General features: G+C 41.9%; 1 protein-coding gene across 3 annotated transcripts; it reads right to left on the bottom strand.

Moving 5' to 3' along the window:
• Positions 1-112: 112 nt before the first annotated feature.
• On the bottom strand, positions 113-15215 carry LOC116394802 (ankyrin repeat domain 27 (VPS9 domain)). 3 transcript variants are annotated; one of them, XM_031868129.1, is made up of 12 exons: positions 15072-15215; positions 10091-10213; positions 8285-8395; positions 6658-6966; positions 6276-6335; positions 4374-4427; positions 4033-4098; positions 3282-3358; positions 2773-2894; positions 1870-1948; positions 1121-1253; positions 113-1034 (listed from the first exon to the last, which is right to left on the bottom strand). In XM_031868129.1, the coding sequence occupies exons 2-12, from the start codon at positions 10190-10192 to the stop codon at positions 870-872; spliced, it is 1278 nt and encodes a 425-aa protein (XP_031723989.1). In that variant the 5' UTR covers positions 10193-10213; positions 15072-15215; the 3' UTR covers positions 113-869. The 3 variants fall into 3 exon arrangements, with proteins under 3 accessions (XP_031723989.1, XP_031723981.1, XP_031723997.1); XM_031868121.1 differs by lacking the exon at positions 15072-15215 and adding an exon at positions 13395-15065; XM_031868137.1 differs by lacking the exon at positions 15072-15215 and having other exon boundaries at positions 9596-10183.
• Positions 15216-15730: the final 515 nt, after the last annotated feature.

The raw sequence follows: 15730 nt of genomic DNA, 5'->3' as shown, positions 1-15730 counted from the left end.
ACACACACACACACACACACACACACACACACACACACACACACACATTTAGAGTCAAACAGACCATACAGCAGGGTCTGCTTTAGGGGCGGGGCTACACAGTGATTGACAGGTCTCATATACGGCGTCTGTACGTCACTCCTCTGCAGTGTAACTGTAACTGTAACTTCTGTTCATTGGTCTCTGTGCAGAAGTCATGACCTGGTTACTGAAGAGGATCCACAGATGTTGTTGTGAGCAGGTTCATGTAGAACTACGGTTGAAGGAAATGTGCAGCATTACCAGAGAGTCTTGTATCCTTTTGAGGTCTCATGGAAATCCAAACACAACTATTATATTATATATATATTATATTAAGAGCAGCGGACTTTCAGACGACCAACCAGACCAAACCGCCCCAGAGAGGAGAGAGAGGAGAGCCGAGATAGAAGATAAGCTAACCCAGCTAGGACCTGAAGCTACTCCACTACCCAGCATGCTCCTTGGCTGTCTGATGGTCGGTCTCAATAAAATAAGATGGATGAAAGCAGCGGGAGGTCGGTGACTGTTGAGCCCACATCTTCACAGAGATCAAGCTGGACTCTGGTGCACCAGAGGAGCTGGATGTTTACTGTGAAGACGTCGGCCATGTTATCTGCCCAGAGAATAGTTTTTGTCGCTGCTGTTTACATTCATTAAGATGCAAATAAAAAGAGATGCAGTCCAGGAGTGTTGTTGTGTTACATGGTGGCTCCCTATGTTACATAAAGACAATAACTGATCCTTGAATCCTTTAGATTATCTTTGCTTCTGACTTCTTTGGAGCAAACTTCTGGGGATTCATTAAAGGAATTTCAACCTCAACATTCAACCACATGACTCTTTTATATTTATTTCTGACCGTGTGATTGTTTGGTAAACCGGTGAGCATGCAGCGCGGCGGTTGGGTTCCCTGAGCTCACCTCAAACAGACAGTGGATGGGCGTGGCAGCGCTCTGAGACAGCAGACTCATCCTCTCTTTGAACAGCGCCTTGTCATTCAGCTCACCCGAGCCCTGAGGGGAACACAGACGAGGACCGTGAGCAGACGTCCCGGGACGACCGGAATAAAAACAGTCCTGCTGCTGGGTGAATGACTCACGGAGCGCGTGTCCTGCAGCTTCCCCAGGTTGATGTACTCCACCGCAGCCTCGAAGGTGCTCAGACAGTAGCTGAGCTCATCTTTACTGGAGTGGCTGAAGCAGAAGTTCCTGATGTAGCTCAGGTTGGCCATCCTGAGGACACACGACGACATAACTCAGTGACTAATAAACCACACAGCTGGAAGACATTTCCTCCAGCTAACGATAAAACAAAAGACCAGATTCGAGTTCTGTGGAGTACAATGACCAACCGGTGGTTAAATGGTAACATTCAACGTGCGGATTAACTGGATTGTCTCGTTTTCTTTGAAGCTTTGGTGAAAGTAAAGCATTTTTGCAGAGTTATTGCTCAGTATTCGTTGTGTCTGTCTGAGTGACATGATGTCTTTAAGCCACTGAGGAGAGACAGAAATATAAATCACTCTCAACTAGTGCTGTTGACCGATTGGATCTTCTATTTCGTGGCCATATATTGCGCCATTAATTAGGCCAACAAGTGTTTCTTTACTGAGCCTAACTTCTCATCTTTCTCTACCGAGTCATCATGAGTAACGTTAGGCTGAGCGACTTTTTACTTCTTCTTCTTCTTCTTCTGACGTCTGTTCACGAACAACGTAACATCTTGTTCATGAATACACAGCAGCCCGAAGTCAAAGCCTCACAGGACGCACATATTAAATGCATTTGATTCATTTGGGTAAGCAAGCATCATATTGATGAAACTCTTTACGACTTTTTCCACACTCACCAGTTGGGGATTTCCGTCTTCACCAGCAGGTAGAGGATGACGGAGAGCAGGTCGTCTGCAGACACGGCCTCTATACTCACTGCAGAGACACACACAGTCAGGGTTTTAAGTAATTAGGATACAGGGGGAATTATTAGCAGGAGAACAATTTGAAAATAAAATCTTAAATAAAGACCGATACTCTACAAAGTCTCACAGAATGGCCTAAAAAAAGCTTTCACTCTGTAGAAAGTTCCACAACATCACCGCACAGTGCAAGTTATAGCAAAGCAGGACGGTTTGCACACAAACACAAACACACGAGGTCCTGACACACACGCTCCGTTGGTCCAAACCAAATGACTAAATTGGTCGCTTGACAAACATGAATTAGGAGCGGACCGTACCACACAGCGGGGGTTGTTGTTGTGGCCAACAGGCTTAGATTTCCAAAGCAAACAGGACAAACCCATTAGAGGGCGTCAGAGGGAGGGATTGTCCCGACAGCTGATCTGATTACAGACAGTTAGAGGAACGCTCGGAGACCACGGAGAGTTCAGGCCTCTGGACTGGATCGGCGCTGACTCGAGACTTTATCTACGCACCGTGTCGTGGTGCTCCTGATGTCTGATAAACATGATCAACAATAAGAGGAAACAAACTTTTGTTTCCTCATGGTAACGGATCGATTATCTCCAGATAACAGAAATATTTAAACTTGTGATTTGAAATGTAAGTTTCCGTATAAAACTACAAATTTAACGCTTTTCTTTTCTTTAAAATGACCGCAGAGTTCATCATTTCCCTACTTACTGTTATCAACATATGAATGTGAATCATATTGTGACTGATAAGAGTTAAAACACACACACACACACACACACACACACACACACACACACACACACACACACACACACACACCGGTGCCTCGGGGGGTCTGGGTGGCGGTCAGGGCGACTCTGCGGAGGCAGAGCAGCTTGAGGAGGGGGGAGGTCTGCTGGTTGAGCTGACTCAGCTCTCTCTTTGCCAGAGACAAGTTCATACTGCAGGAACACGACGACAGCAGCAAAAAAATACAAAAACACATTTAAAGTGTGAGGCGAGACACTACAGGGAAAAAACATAGTTTTTCATGTACAGGTCAACATAAACATTTTGCCTCTAAAGCACCCCTGCTTTATGGTCTGTGTGACTCTAAATGGACCATAATGTACTAAATGAACATCATGCTGTATTGAAGAAGACTTGAAACTAGAGATTGAGACCATAAACTGATGTTTACAATGTTTACTGAGGTAATAAATCAAGAGAGAAGTAGAGTCATTTTCTCATAGACTTTTATACAACCAGAGGAGTCGCCCCCTGCTGGACACTAGAGAGAATGCAGCTTTAAGACTCTCAGCCGAACGTAAAAACACAGCTGAGCTGACCTGAACTCAGGCTTCACTCCCAGCTCGCTCTGCTGCAGCTCCTGCAGACTCCTGGCGGTTTTGTTGAAGGCAGCGTCCTGTTGACGTGACGGACACATTTCATCAGCACTCATCAAGTCCATCAACAGTCCGGTCCCACTGCATCTCTGACTCATTAAAGGGACGTTTCCGTAGTAGTAGTAAATCATTGTCTTTTGATTTTAGAGACAGAATTTAGTTATTGAGGCTTTCGGGGGGGTCTGAAGAGTCAATACATAGATTTTTTTGTTTATTTGAAACATGCTGCATTAAATACAGGAAAACAGGAATTATCACATAAGAAAGAACCTAATCACAATATTTTTTATTTATCCTTTATTTATGAATGGACACTAGAAATTACTTTATTTTAGATTCGTTTGTTTTTCACTAAAAAAAGAAGAAATTAATATTTGTTTCTCAATGAAGGTAAAGTGATCGCTGTACTTTTTAAGCCATTTTGAAGAGTTGTGATCATATTTTCGATGATTATCGGGATAATATTGTGAATCGAAATTATTTTTTCCAGGATAATCGTGACATTAAATTTGAATATAATCCTCTATCAGCAGAAAGTGTCCACAGTGGCACTAAAGGGCATCAAGATAAACCACAACACTGTTTCCAGAAACTAAAGTTGCTTAAGAGTTTAAAAAATAAAGAAGAAGTATTTTTTCAAAAGGTTGGAGCACCACAAATAAAACTAAATATTTCCATCACAGTTCAGACATACCTGGCTGGCTTCAAGCGTTCCCACAAAGTTAAACATTAAATCATGGATACCATGGTGAACGTACATCTGGAAAGAGAAGAAAGACTTTGTAAGTGAACAGCTGTGGGTCGGTTTTAACACAACAGTGAGTCAGAAACCGAAACGTAGTGATGAGGAAGTGGCCTCAATGAAGCCGTGTTTGAACATCGTCTACTTTACTTTATACTTGTTTAAAATACGTGAAATCAAAAGCTGAGTTGAGCTCAAGTTTCTGCTCCGGAAACAAACTTTAACTTTAGCTTTAATCCACGAACGCGTGCGAGTGTCTTCACTGAAACTAGAGAAGTTGGTGGTGATGTTACCTCCACCGCCTGTTTGAGGAGAGTCATCTGAAGCTCCTGCTTCGCCAGAAGTTTCTGTTGGAGGAATACAAACACATTTATCAGAGCAGAAATCAGGATCAGGATGTGATGCAGAAAACTGAGTTCAGGGAGGGACACGGATCTCCGTCATGAAGCTTCACACAACGTTCCCAGTGAATTTCTGAGGTAACCGGCTCAGGCACAGCTTGTGTTTTTCACTTTCCACACATTCAGAAACTTTTCCGTCTGTCGCCTTTGGAGGAAGACACAGTCCAGCAGAGGGCGCTAACACGTCACTTATGGAAGCCGACCGCCGTAAAAACCCAACAGAAGAAGAAGAACAAAAATGGGGCGGGTGCGGGGCTGCGGTCGAAAAGTGAAAAAATGACCCAACGTCGGTTCCTAACGTCGGTTCCTAACCACTTTCCCTTGACCTCCAAGGAAAGATGTGGAGGAGAGTTCATGAGGAGTGAGGAAACGACAACCGAGGAGCTCAGAGGATCCGACTACACTTTCACTAAACTACGTCATTGTGATGCAACGGAGGATGTCACTGACTGCCAATGAAACTACAACGAAGAAGGACTACAAACAGAAAGAGCACCTGAAACATGTCACCATGAAATATGTTACTTGTTAGCATGCAGGCTTTGTAAAGAGCTCCTTCTGTGAAGGAGAGAAACCGGAGCTGCTGTCACGCTGAACATCCAACATGCTTCACTAGAAACAATTCACTCGTTTAACATCAATGTAACCGTTCAATGTCTATTATTGAGAACGAGAATTAGTTCATTGACAGTTTGTTATATTTACTGTTTTTTTAAATACATACAAAACTAAAATAAATGGTCGTCACTGTCTGTTCATATCCATCAACATGAATATGAGTAGAATTGTTAAACTTGTGTAAGGTAAGCATGTCGTTTGTTGTCATGGACGGTCGAATGGACGGAATGATCTCCGTTCCTTTGGTGACGGATGGTCCCGTGTCTCCTATGCTAAAGGACCTAGGAAAGGAAGCATTGAAGCACCTTTCCTTAACATTTAGAGAATTTCGACCGCAGCCTGGACGAGCATTTAAGCAGCGGAAGATGTCTTTTTTTTAATGTTCAGCAACGTGACGGGTGAGGAGCTGTTTTTGAAGTCACCAATGTTCTTGTAATGTATTTCTACGACATTCAGAGCAAGAATACAGCAGCGAATAACTACTTGCTATGTAAAGACGTAGTGGAGTGATGTCGCTTCTGTCGCCATACACCGACCGACGGCGTCATCGTGGACCTGTAGCGGTCGAGCGACCATTTAATAACGTCCGTTTATTGGTCCAGGCTGTCAACGGGGACAGACAGTGGAGCTAAAGGACAGATCCACAGTGTTTCTAAGCGGGTGGGACGAGCTTCTGCTTGCTGTAATCATTCCTCCTGCTCACACAGTGAACAGTTGTGCTAATTAATGCTCTGAATATAGAGTTCAACACCTTTAATTTCTCCCTTCATGCGACATGTTAACCGGAGATTAAACGCCACCTGAACACAACATGCCCGGCTGGTCCTGACATTTACAGAAGTTGACAAGCGTCACCTGAACGCTTCATTCAGGACTTTCTGGTTCACGCTGGCTTGACCGCTGATATTTAAGTTTCTTCTTGACCTCTTTTCAACCGACGTGGACAGAAAGTCCTGAACGCGCTGAGGACGATCACGTGATGCTATCGAAAGCTACGGAGCAGCGACCGAGTGGAGCTCGTGGGAGGAATGTTTTTGTTGAAATAAATGGGAACCGGTACAAGAGGACAAGAAGAGTCCTCACTGAACTTTCATGTCACATTCAGTACAGAGCTTCCCCGAGAATCACTTCCCTATAACCTCCATCAGTCAGAGCGGCGGGTCAGGTCGTACTCACCAGACGAGAGTCTCTCAGCAGACACTGAAGACATTTAGTGTAAAGACCGTTCACCGAGTCCTGAGAGGAGACAGGACGGCAGTCAGGAACACTCCAATCTCATCAAAGGTTTTTAATTACTGTTAAAACAAATGTATCATGATGCAGCGTCTGTGTGTACGACCACAAAAGCTGTATTTGATAAAAAAAAACATCAAATTATAAATAAATAAATATTATATTAGATGGAATAAAAAGATGAAGGAATGAAGCAGAAGGGACAAACACAGGAAGAGGAAGAGGTGAGGAAAGGAAAGGAAGTGGCAGAAGGAAAGAGGACAGAGTCAAAGACGACAGGAGAAGAAAAAGGTGACGAAGAGGAAGGACAGTGTTTTGTTCCTACTATGTGGTGTCGGAGTCCCTTCCTCTCCTGCTCCCTGAAGGCCTGACAGAAGCCCTGGATGAATTTGTCCAGTTTCTGTCCGTGGCGTCCCAGGAACTCCCGGACGTCCTCCAGGTTCTTCAGGCAGTAAGGGGCCAGCGGGCCGAGCTCGGCCGGGCTCGGGTCCACCTCCACGGGCCGCGAGATGCACAGGATGCTGTAGCTCTGCTCCCGGTCGTTGTAGAAGGTTTCCTCAAACAGGATGGGGACCGACGAGGGAGCCGGGAAGCCGGACCCCAGCAGGACCCGCCTGTCCTGGATCCGGACCTCCTGAAACACGCAGCAAAGAAAAACAACACCTCTGGTAAGTAGGTACGCAGTGGTTATTACCAAGTCAGGGTTATTAATTCTATGTTTACTAAGGATGATCAGATGTTAAAAGATCCAAACCAACAGCGTGTTAGTCCGTCTCTCTGAACCGGGGGTTCTTATACAGAGAAGAGAGGAGCCAGCGCCACATCTTTAAGAGCCCTCATAGTCACATTTTAAACACCACAAACATAGAAATGATGATGAAGCTTCATAATAACTCATAATAATAAATAAGCTTCTTAGTATTTAGTTATTCTAGCTGTTTGCTTCTGTCGATTAGATTTCTGATACACCGCGATAGATTTTTCTTTTGTTAATGTTTGTTTAGTTTAATGATGTTGTTGTTTAGTATATATGGTTGTTTAGTTTGTTTGTTTATGAATTGGCTGACACTGAGGACACATGTGGTTACATGTATGAGTCAGCTGGATGTCATGGGACGTGCTCATAATCAGGAAAAATATTGAATATCGACAGCCCGTCAGCTTATGCTTCTTAAAGCTTTTGGAGAAGCCAATTGCTTCAAAAGCATTTTGTTATAGAAAAGTCACATGATTCTGGAGCAGAAAACAAGAGTATGATTATTTTAATTCAGACTTTAAAAATAGTTTTCAACCTAATAGAAACTGGACTTTTGAGCATAAAACTCCACTCGATGACAGGATGTAGAAACCAGGAGACAACCTCCGGTTCTATAAAATGAAGTCAAAGCTTTGTGTGTTAAAGCTGCATTCTCTCTAGTGTCCACCAGGGGGCGACTCCTCTGGTTGTATAGAGGTCTATGAGAAAATGACTCTACTTCTCTCTTGATTTATTACCTCAGTAAACATTGTAAACATGAGTTTATGGTCTCAATCTCTAGTTTCAAGTCTTCTTCAATACAGCATGATGTTCATTTAGTACATTATGGTCCATTTAGAGTCAAACAGACCATAAAGCAGGGGATGCTTTAGGGCGGGGCTACACAGTGATTGACAGGTCTCTACCAGAGACGTATACGCCATCTCTACGTCACTCCTCAGTCCAGATGAAGTCACTTCCTTTCACAGGTTGCATAAAAAAAACAACATGGCGACGGCCGTAATCCAAGATGGCGGAGTCACGATGACTACGTCCACCACTTGTATACAGTCTATGGTAGAAACCTTTTCTTTACGAGACTAACAGCAGGTTTCATCACAGGTTAAGTACATAAAGTACAGACGTTTGTCCGTATTTCTTTAAGTTTGAAGTGCCTCTGATGGAGCTGATGCGTATGACGTGAAGCGGGACAAACCTTTCCGTCCACAGTCTGGTATCCGTCCTCCGCCGGCTGCAGGACATAGCTGTCGAACTGAGAGTCTGAGTAGCTGCTATCGGTCAAACTTCCACAACAAGGCACCAGAACCTACAGACAGAAAACACTTCACTGACCGCTCGACACAGATTTAAACAAGACCTCTCTGAACCAAATACAATCTTCCTGATTTGTTGCAGCACAGTTCACGACTTTTAGTTCACTCCGAGCTGCAAATTCTTTTTGGCTGGAAGTTTTGGGATTTAGTCCAGACGAGGAACGAGGAGATGATCGGATATAGAAGCTGCAGAGGAAACTGACTGGACCTGAAGCTAGCAGGCAGAAAGGAGGAGAAACACTAAATAATTAAGTGTTTTTGAAATGTCCAAAGAATTAATGTAATTCACTGAAGTGTTTTCTAAATAAACGGAAAGAGTCCGTCTGTCGATTTTCATGACAACTTCATGTTCAATCGACTTCAAACTCACTCAAGGACTCAAGGAAGTGTAGCGCCGAGTGCGAGTGCTTGAGATCTACGGGACATATTTATTAGTATTGAGAGGGGACCCTATTAACTGTTACACCACAGAACGGCATGCTGGGTACAGCTCGCTCTCCGTCGCTCGCTACAATACTAACTGTTACAACGCAGAATGGCATGCTGGGTACAGGCTGATATGCGACCACAGTTTCACATAATTGAAACAAAAATGTAGTTTTTTGGGGGGTGGTTTGAGTTCATACACTTGAAACTGGAAAACAATGGACATTCTATTTGGAGGGGGTCATTTAAGGATCTAGGAACATGATCAGACCGCCGTCCTGCATCAGTGGGTGTTCAGGGGCCACTAGGAGTGGCCTAGTCAAAGTCCCGACCTGAATCCGATTGAGATGCTGTGGCATGACCTCAAAAAGGCGGTTCATGCTCGAAAACCCTCCAATGTGGCTGAATTACAACAATTCTGCAAAGATGAGTGGGCCAAAATTCCTCTACAGCGCTGTAAAAGACTCATTGCCAGTTATCGCAAACGCTTGATTGCAGTTGTTGCTGCTAAGGGCGGCCCAACCAGTTATTAGGTTTAGGGGGCAATCACTTTTTCACACAGGGCCATGTAGGTTTGGATTTTTTTTCCCCTTAATAATAAAAACCTTCATTTAAAAACTGCATTTTGTGTTTACTTGTGTTATCTTTGTCTAATATTTAAATTTGTTTGATGATCTGAAACATTTAAGTGTGACAAACATGCAAAAAAATAAGAAATCAGGAAGGGGGCAAACACTTTTCACACAACTGTATATATTTAATCACACCTGCGTTGTCTCAGGTTCTGTTGTTCTGTCTCTCTGCAGCGTTCCCTCTTTCATTTCAGCTCGTTTAAATCACTGCTGGTGAAGCTTTCGGCTCATCTTTGTGGCTGTTTTTCTGTTGTTCGGAGGCCCCCCCCACTCAAGTCCCAGAGACCCCGACTGCTGCTGGAAATCCCACCCAACCAGGAAATGTGTCACCCCAAACCCACGTTCATTAAAGTTCATAGTAGACAGAAACGACACAAAAAGAAGACAACCGCTGACATCAGATAGCGAGCGGGTTTCCTCAATTCTGGGAAGCCAGGTCTATAAAAAAAATGAAGTCTGGATGGATGATACAATTGTAAAACACAGAAAAAGAGATTAAAACAGATTTCCCTCCACCACTTTGTAAACTCTTCTCAGGAATGCTCCTCCAGCAGAGAAAGCACCCCCTGTCCTTCTGTTGTCCCGACTCCTTGAGACAAACAAACACAAGAGGTAAGTAGAGCGACTCACGATGCCGTGGAGCTCCGCCACTCGGCTGCAGAGGTCCGGTCTCTGCTTCTCCAGCGCCAAGTAGAAATGGTTCTTCAGGATGTTCTCATCATAAACAGCCATAAGGAGCCGCAGGTCTGGATCCTGGAGAGGAGCGCAGGAAGGTTCTGATCAACGCGATCAAACGAAGCTTCAAAGAGAAACTGCTGAGACGTTTAACCCTCTGAACAACCAAAACCCTCGATGGAAAAGCATGTTTTCTTTAAACAATCGCCAAAACTACTCCGTTTATCAGCAGAAGCTGGAAAAACTGTCATAATCGTCAGATGTTTATCTTTCTGACGATGAATGATTTGTGACGAACGCTTCCGTCAGAAAAAAAAACTAAACTTCAAATTCAGATATTTCATCAAAAACATTATATAATATAAAGTCTCTCCTCTAACAAAGCGTTCACTTTAAACAGTGTGTAAAAACATTAAACTGTGAAACTATGAAGTCATGATTGATTCATCTGAGAACAGTCATGTGACTACAAGGAGGAGAAACTCTGACTGAACTACAGGAAGTGAACACAGAGCAGAGAGGAGAGGAGGAGAAGAGAGAGCAAAGAGAGGAGAGAGCAGAGAGGAGAGAGGAGGGGAGAGGAGAGAAGAGAGGAGAGGAGAGGAGAGAGAGCAAAGAGGAGAGAGGAGGGGAGAGGAGAGAGGAGAAGAGAGAGCAGAGAGGAGAGAGGAGGGGAGAGGAGAGAAGAGGGGAGAGGAGAGGGGAGAGGAGAGAAGAGGGAAGAGGAGAGGGGAGAGGAGAGGAGAAGAGAGAGCAAAGAGGAGAGAGGAGGGGAGAGGGGAGAGAAGAGGAGGGGAGAGGAGAGGAGAGGGGAGGGGAGAAGGGAGAGAAGAGGAGGGGAGAGGAGAGGAGAGGAGAGGGGAGAGAAGAGGAGGGGAGAGAAGAGGAGGGGAGAAGAGAGAGCAAAGAGAGGAGAGAGCAGAGAGGAGAGGAGAAGAGAAGAGAGGAGAGAGAAGAGAGGAGAGAGGCTGGAAACATGGAAATAGTTTAATATTTAATAATAATGAGGAGTCTCCTTATTTTTCCAACATTGATAACACTTGTGGACACTTGGAAAAATGTTTGATGTATTTGCCAATTTTTGTAAAATAAATGATGAAAGAAATTTAACTTGCTTTTTCTTCTTTTTTTATGATTAATGTCATCATAACTGTGTTATTCCCCCTTTGCAAAGCCAATCGGAGCAGATTGGGTTTCTTCTTCTTTTTAAAGGGAGGGGTCTTAAAGAGACAGAGAGCGAATACAACTATATCCAGAGAGACAGTATGAGAAATATTAAGTGTTTTTTGAACATTGATACGTGTTCTAGTAGAAACACAAAACCCAAACATGAACCTGAAAATGATTATATGTCCCCTTTAAGATTTAGTTTTCTATACAAAACTCATTCAGCTGATTTGTGTGAAAGCTTTAATGCTTTAAAAACAGCTCTTAATTCATCTCTAAATGATTCTTCATCACCTTGTGTTCAATCCGTTTTTAAGGCTTTAACTAAAGTTACAGACCGTTTTTAAAATCGTTTTTTATATTTCCCTGATGCAAAAACACATTGTATTATATCTTAACTGATATTACTCCAATGATGACATAAATTCATGTCATAATAACCATTTTATGTTTAAAGTCAAGTGTTTAAAATGGCAATCCTTAAACATTTTAGTCCTTAGTTCTTTTAGAATTTATATTTGAATGAAAACAGTGTAATATCAGTCTGCAGTGTTACACACCAACATGCTATGTTTCATTCTACCACAGACACCCAGGTCATAGTACTGCAAATATATCAATATAGTAATACTTTGATCAGAGGGCCAGAGGCTCAAATATGGTTTATTATCTTGTTACATTTGTTCGTTTTTAAGAGAAGATGAATATTAATCAATTTTATCTATTTTGGGTTAATTAATGAATGATGTCGATGAATCGATTTGTTAGGAAATAACCGAAAGATAAATAATTGTTAAACAATAAAACAAGACTCAGAGTCTACAGCCGGACCGGCGGCTCTGCGAGGCAGCGTTTTGACGTATCGATGGCAATAAAATACAACGTTAATCTCCAAAGTTATTACTAAATTCATCCAGAAGGGATTACGATTACGTCTGAAGCAAATGTCACGGCAGTCCATCAAATAGCTGAGGAGACATTCTGCCGCTGCAGTAGAAAAACTAAGTCCGGAGGATTCATCTTCAGGGGACCACGAATGTCTGAACCCAAACTGAATGTAACCCGTCGAACAGCTGAGATGCTTCAGTCTGGTGGGCCGACTGACGGACATCAACTACTCCAACTATGAATACGTATTAATACATAAACGTACGGCAGCGACTTCTGAGCTTCCGATCAAAAACTCGTGTAACTCCTGAAGTTACAGAAGATCAACGGATCATAGTGTTCACGAGTTCAAGTCTTCACAGTTTTCTGCCGATTGAAGTCATTGAAGTCATCGGAGGATCAAAGAGAACGTCTAAACGGCATCAGCTTTTGGTTGCCTTGTATTTGGAGTAATAAGATACTATGCAGTTATACGTCGGCTCAAGATTTAGTTTGGTCAAATCTTTGCACAATTGTTTCGTTTGTTAATTTAATATTATTCTATTTTATTGTATATATTGTGCATTTTTATATTTCATATTTTTTACTGTTATTTTTATTGCTTTACCTTCATCTATAACTGCTGCTGTAGCGAAAAAATGTCCCCTTGCGGAATTAATAAAGTAACTATCTATCTCTCTCTCTCTCTCTCTCTCCATCATCTATCTATCTATCCATCCATCCATCTCTCCATCCATCAATGATGAAAATGTGGAATAAAAGCTTTGTTACAGTAACCAAACTAAATTATTTGTAGTAGAATTGTTTCGTTCAGCTCAAAAATGGCGAGATACTTTGCCTCGTAACAATTCACAAATTTCCCTTTTTGTTTTTTTTTGCTCAGGTTTACATTTGTTTGTGATGTTGACGAGTTAGACTTTGCATCAAACAGTCAAACAACTACAATTTGCTTCACTGAATAAATAAATTCCAAATTTAAATTTAAAATATACTTAATTTATTCATAAAGAAGCAAATACGCAACTAAGTCTGAAACAACAGATCAAATAGTATAAATCCTACATAAACAAACAAGAAAAAACACAAAGAAACAGAAACATTAACATAATGACAAGTCCTGAAACAACAAGATTTTTACCGTTCATCTGAATAATAATAACAATAATTATTATTATCTTCAAAACTCTTCATCTGATCCACTCACTTCATGGCTCTGCTCAGAGATCAGCTTCATCCTCCTTCAGCTCCTCCAGTACAGACAAACTGGGAACCAGTGCCCCCCCCCCACACACACACACTCCTCGTGACCTCCAGAAGCTCGAGCTAACAGCGAAGTTCAGCGGGGGTGAAGAATGTGTCCGCCCCCCCCGACAAGGCGTGACACGCTTAGATCGCCAGCTGATGACTTAGCCTGAAGCTTAAAGTGTGTGTGTGTGTGTGCGCGTGCGTGCATGCGTGCGTGTGTGTGTGTGTGAGAACAGAGGAACCACCTCAGCAGCAGCAAAAGAAAACATCCAACAGTGTTTGATTTAGGTCAAACATCCAAACAATGTCTCCCGATCAGAGCGGATACAAATAAATAAATTGCACAAATAAAATAAGCAAAAATAAAAAGGCTTCCGATAGACGTAGGAGCCATTAAAAAAGGTACTGCGTGTGGGATTTGGCGCCATCTAGCGGCGGGTTTGCAGATTGCAACCAAAGGAAACTTCTTCTGTGTGTCAGTGTATTTTGCAGCCAAATCAAATTGTTTACAGGATATTCAACCTTTGTTTGTTTATGCTTTGAATTCTTAACTTCTTCGATAAAGTAGTCCATGAATACGCGATGTGAGTTTACAGATGATTACATTTCCTCCTCCTCATTGTGGTTAGTTTATGGCATTTTGCCGATTACACTTGTCTTCACAGAATAATTTATGATTTGAAAGCTGAAACCACCAGAGGTTTCCCAGCCTGAAGGAGAGTTTCCCATCACAGCCTGAACAAACACACCATAACTCTCCAGACACTAAGTTATTATTACATAATAAACAGGAAGCAAAGCTAACCTCTGACCCATATATGACTTTAAAAACAAGCACAGTGCAGCACTTCAACCAAAGAAACCAAAGTCAACTGTTACTTTAATACACAACAAGCTGCAGACACAGCTAACGATGCGATTTCCGGGCATATTTTCAAAATAAAATCGTTATTGACAAACACCTTGAGACATGTTCCAGTGCCATAAAACAGATGTATACGTTAGATATTATAGAAACAGACCCTCCAAAGTGATACACATAAATGACAGTGTTCAGTTTGAAACTTCTTCTCTATTTTAGCCGACAGGGGATTTATTTTGTCAAACCAAACCTCGTTTAAAAACCTGGACCTTTAATGGTTCTTTGTTTGACAGCAGCAGTGAACAAAGAATACAACTCAGAATTATTTTATGACACATTTTAACAAAATTAATTCCTCATTTCTGGTTTTGTGTTTATAAACTGCTCGGTCTCTCCTTTTATTGTGGATTAAAATGTAACGTTAATTCAACATTAAATTCACCTTTTTTTGAATGCAGTCTGGTGTGAAGTGTTCGGTTTCTCGAGGCTTTTTTTGTATGAATTATCTAACTTTAGCTCTTTGAACAGGTGTCAGGTGATATTTAAATAATATGAACTGCTCACCAACCTCCGGACTGAAGATTTAGATATTCGGCTTCATCAGAATGAAGAACCGGAAGTGTTACAATTAGCCTGCTAGCTAACAACAGACAACAACACTCGTTTTAACTCGTAGCCTAGAGCTAGCATATCTAACGTTAGCTCGTTAGCTTGTTAGCATGAGCAGCTGGTACTCCGAGCTAACAGAAGCCGTAGTTAGTAGACATGTTGTACCTGTTATCAGTGAGTCGCATGGCAGTGAAGAAACACCCACAGCCGCCTGTCAGAAGCTGTTCACGGGGATCAGCTGGCTAACCAGCCGCAGTGGTCCGGGTTGCCGGACTTCAGAGAGGAAAACACGTAAAACAAGCTGTGAAAAAAAGGAGTCGCTTTTACTGTGAAAGGTCATTTCCGCCGATGTGATGGAGAGAAAAATAAGATCCTGAGTCTTTATAATGAGAAAATATCAAAATAATGAAGCAAGTATGTCAAAATAATTAATATCTTAAAATAATTAGTATATTAAAATAATTAGTAGCTTAAAATAAGAGAAACCTTCTCAAAATAACTAAGTATTTCAAAATAAAAGCAACGCTCATAATAATTAATGTCTCAAGATAAGAGAAGCTCTTTCAAAATAATAAGAAAATATGGAAATATTCACCAAGTATTTTTAAATAATTAGTATCATAGAATAAAAGCTCTCTCAAAATAAGAGAAGCTATCAAAATAATGAATCACAATATCAAAATATTGAGTTTGAGGTTTTGAGATACTAAGTCATCTTTTGAGAAACTAACTATTGAGACCAATGTTTTTCTTCTTAGTTATACATCATTATTTTGAGGAGGTTTGCTGTTATTTTGAGATACAAACCCATATAAAACTCATGA

This window comes from Anarrhichthys ocellatus, unplaced genomic scaffold (genome assembly GCF_004355925.1).
Source record: "Anarrhichthys ocellatus isolate YVR2014 unplaced genomic scaffold, GSC_Weel_1.0 scaffold2, whole genome shotgun sequence".
Taxonomy (NCBI): domain Eukaryota; kingdom Metazoa; phylum Chordata; class Actinopteri; order Perciformes; family Anarhichadidae; genus Anarrhichthys; species Anarrhichthys ocellatus.
Note: the sequence above shows the minus strand (reverse complement) of the source record. Positions and strands in the feature narration are given on the sequence as shown.

Coding starts and splice junctions, on each gene's coding strand:
- LOC116394802 (XM_031868121.1), bottom strand. CDS start 13,424: ATGAAGCTGATCTCTGAGCAGAGCCATGAA. Junction 10,214..13,394: donor TCTCTGAGCAGAGCCATGAA/GTGAGTGGATCA, acceptor GCTCCTCTCCAG/GATCCAGACCTGCGGCTCCT. Junction 1,254..1,869: donor AAGACGGAAATCCCCAACTG/GTGAGTGTGGAA, acceptor GTGTGTCCTCAG/GATGGCCAACCTGAGCTACA.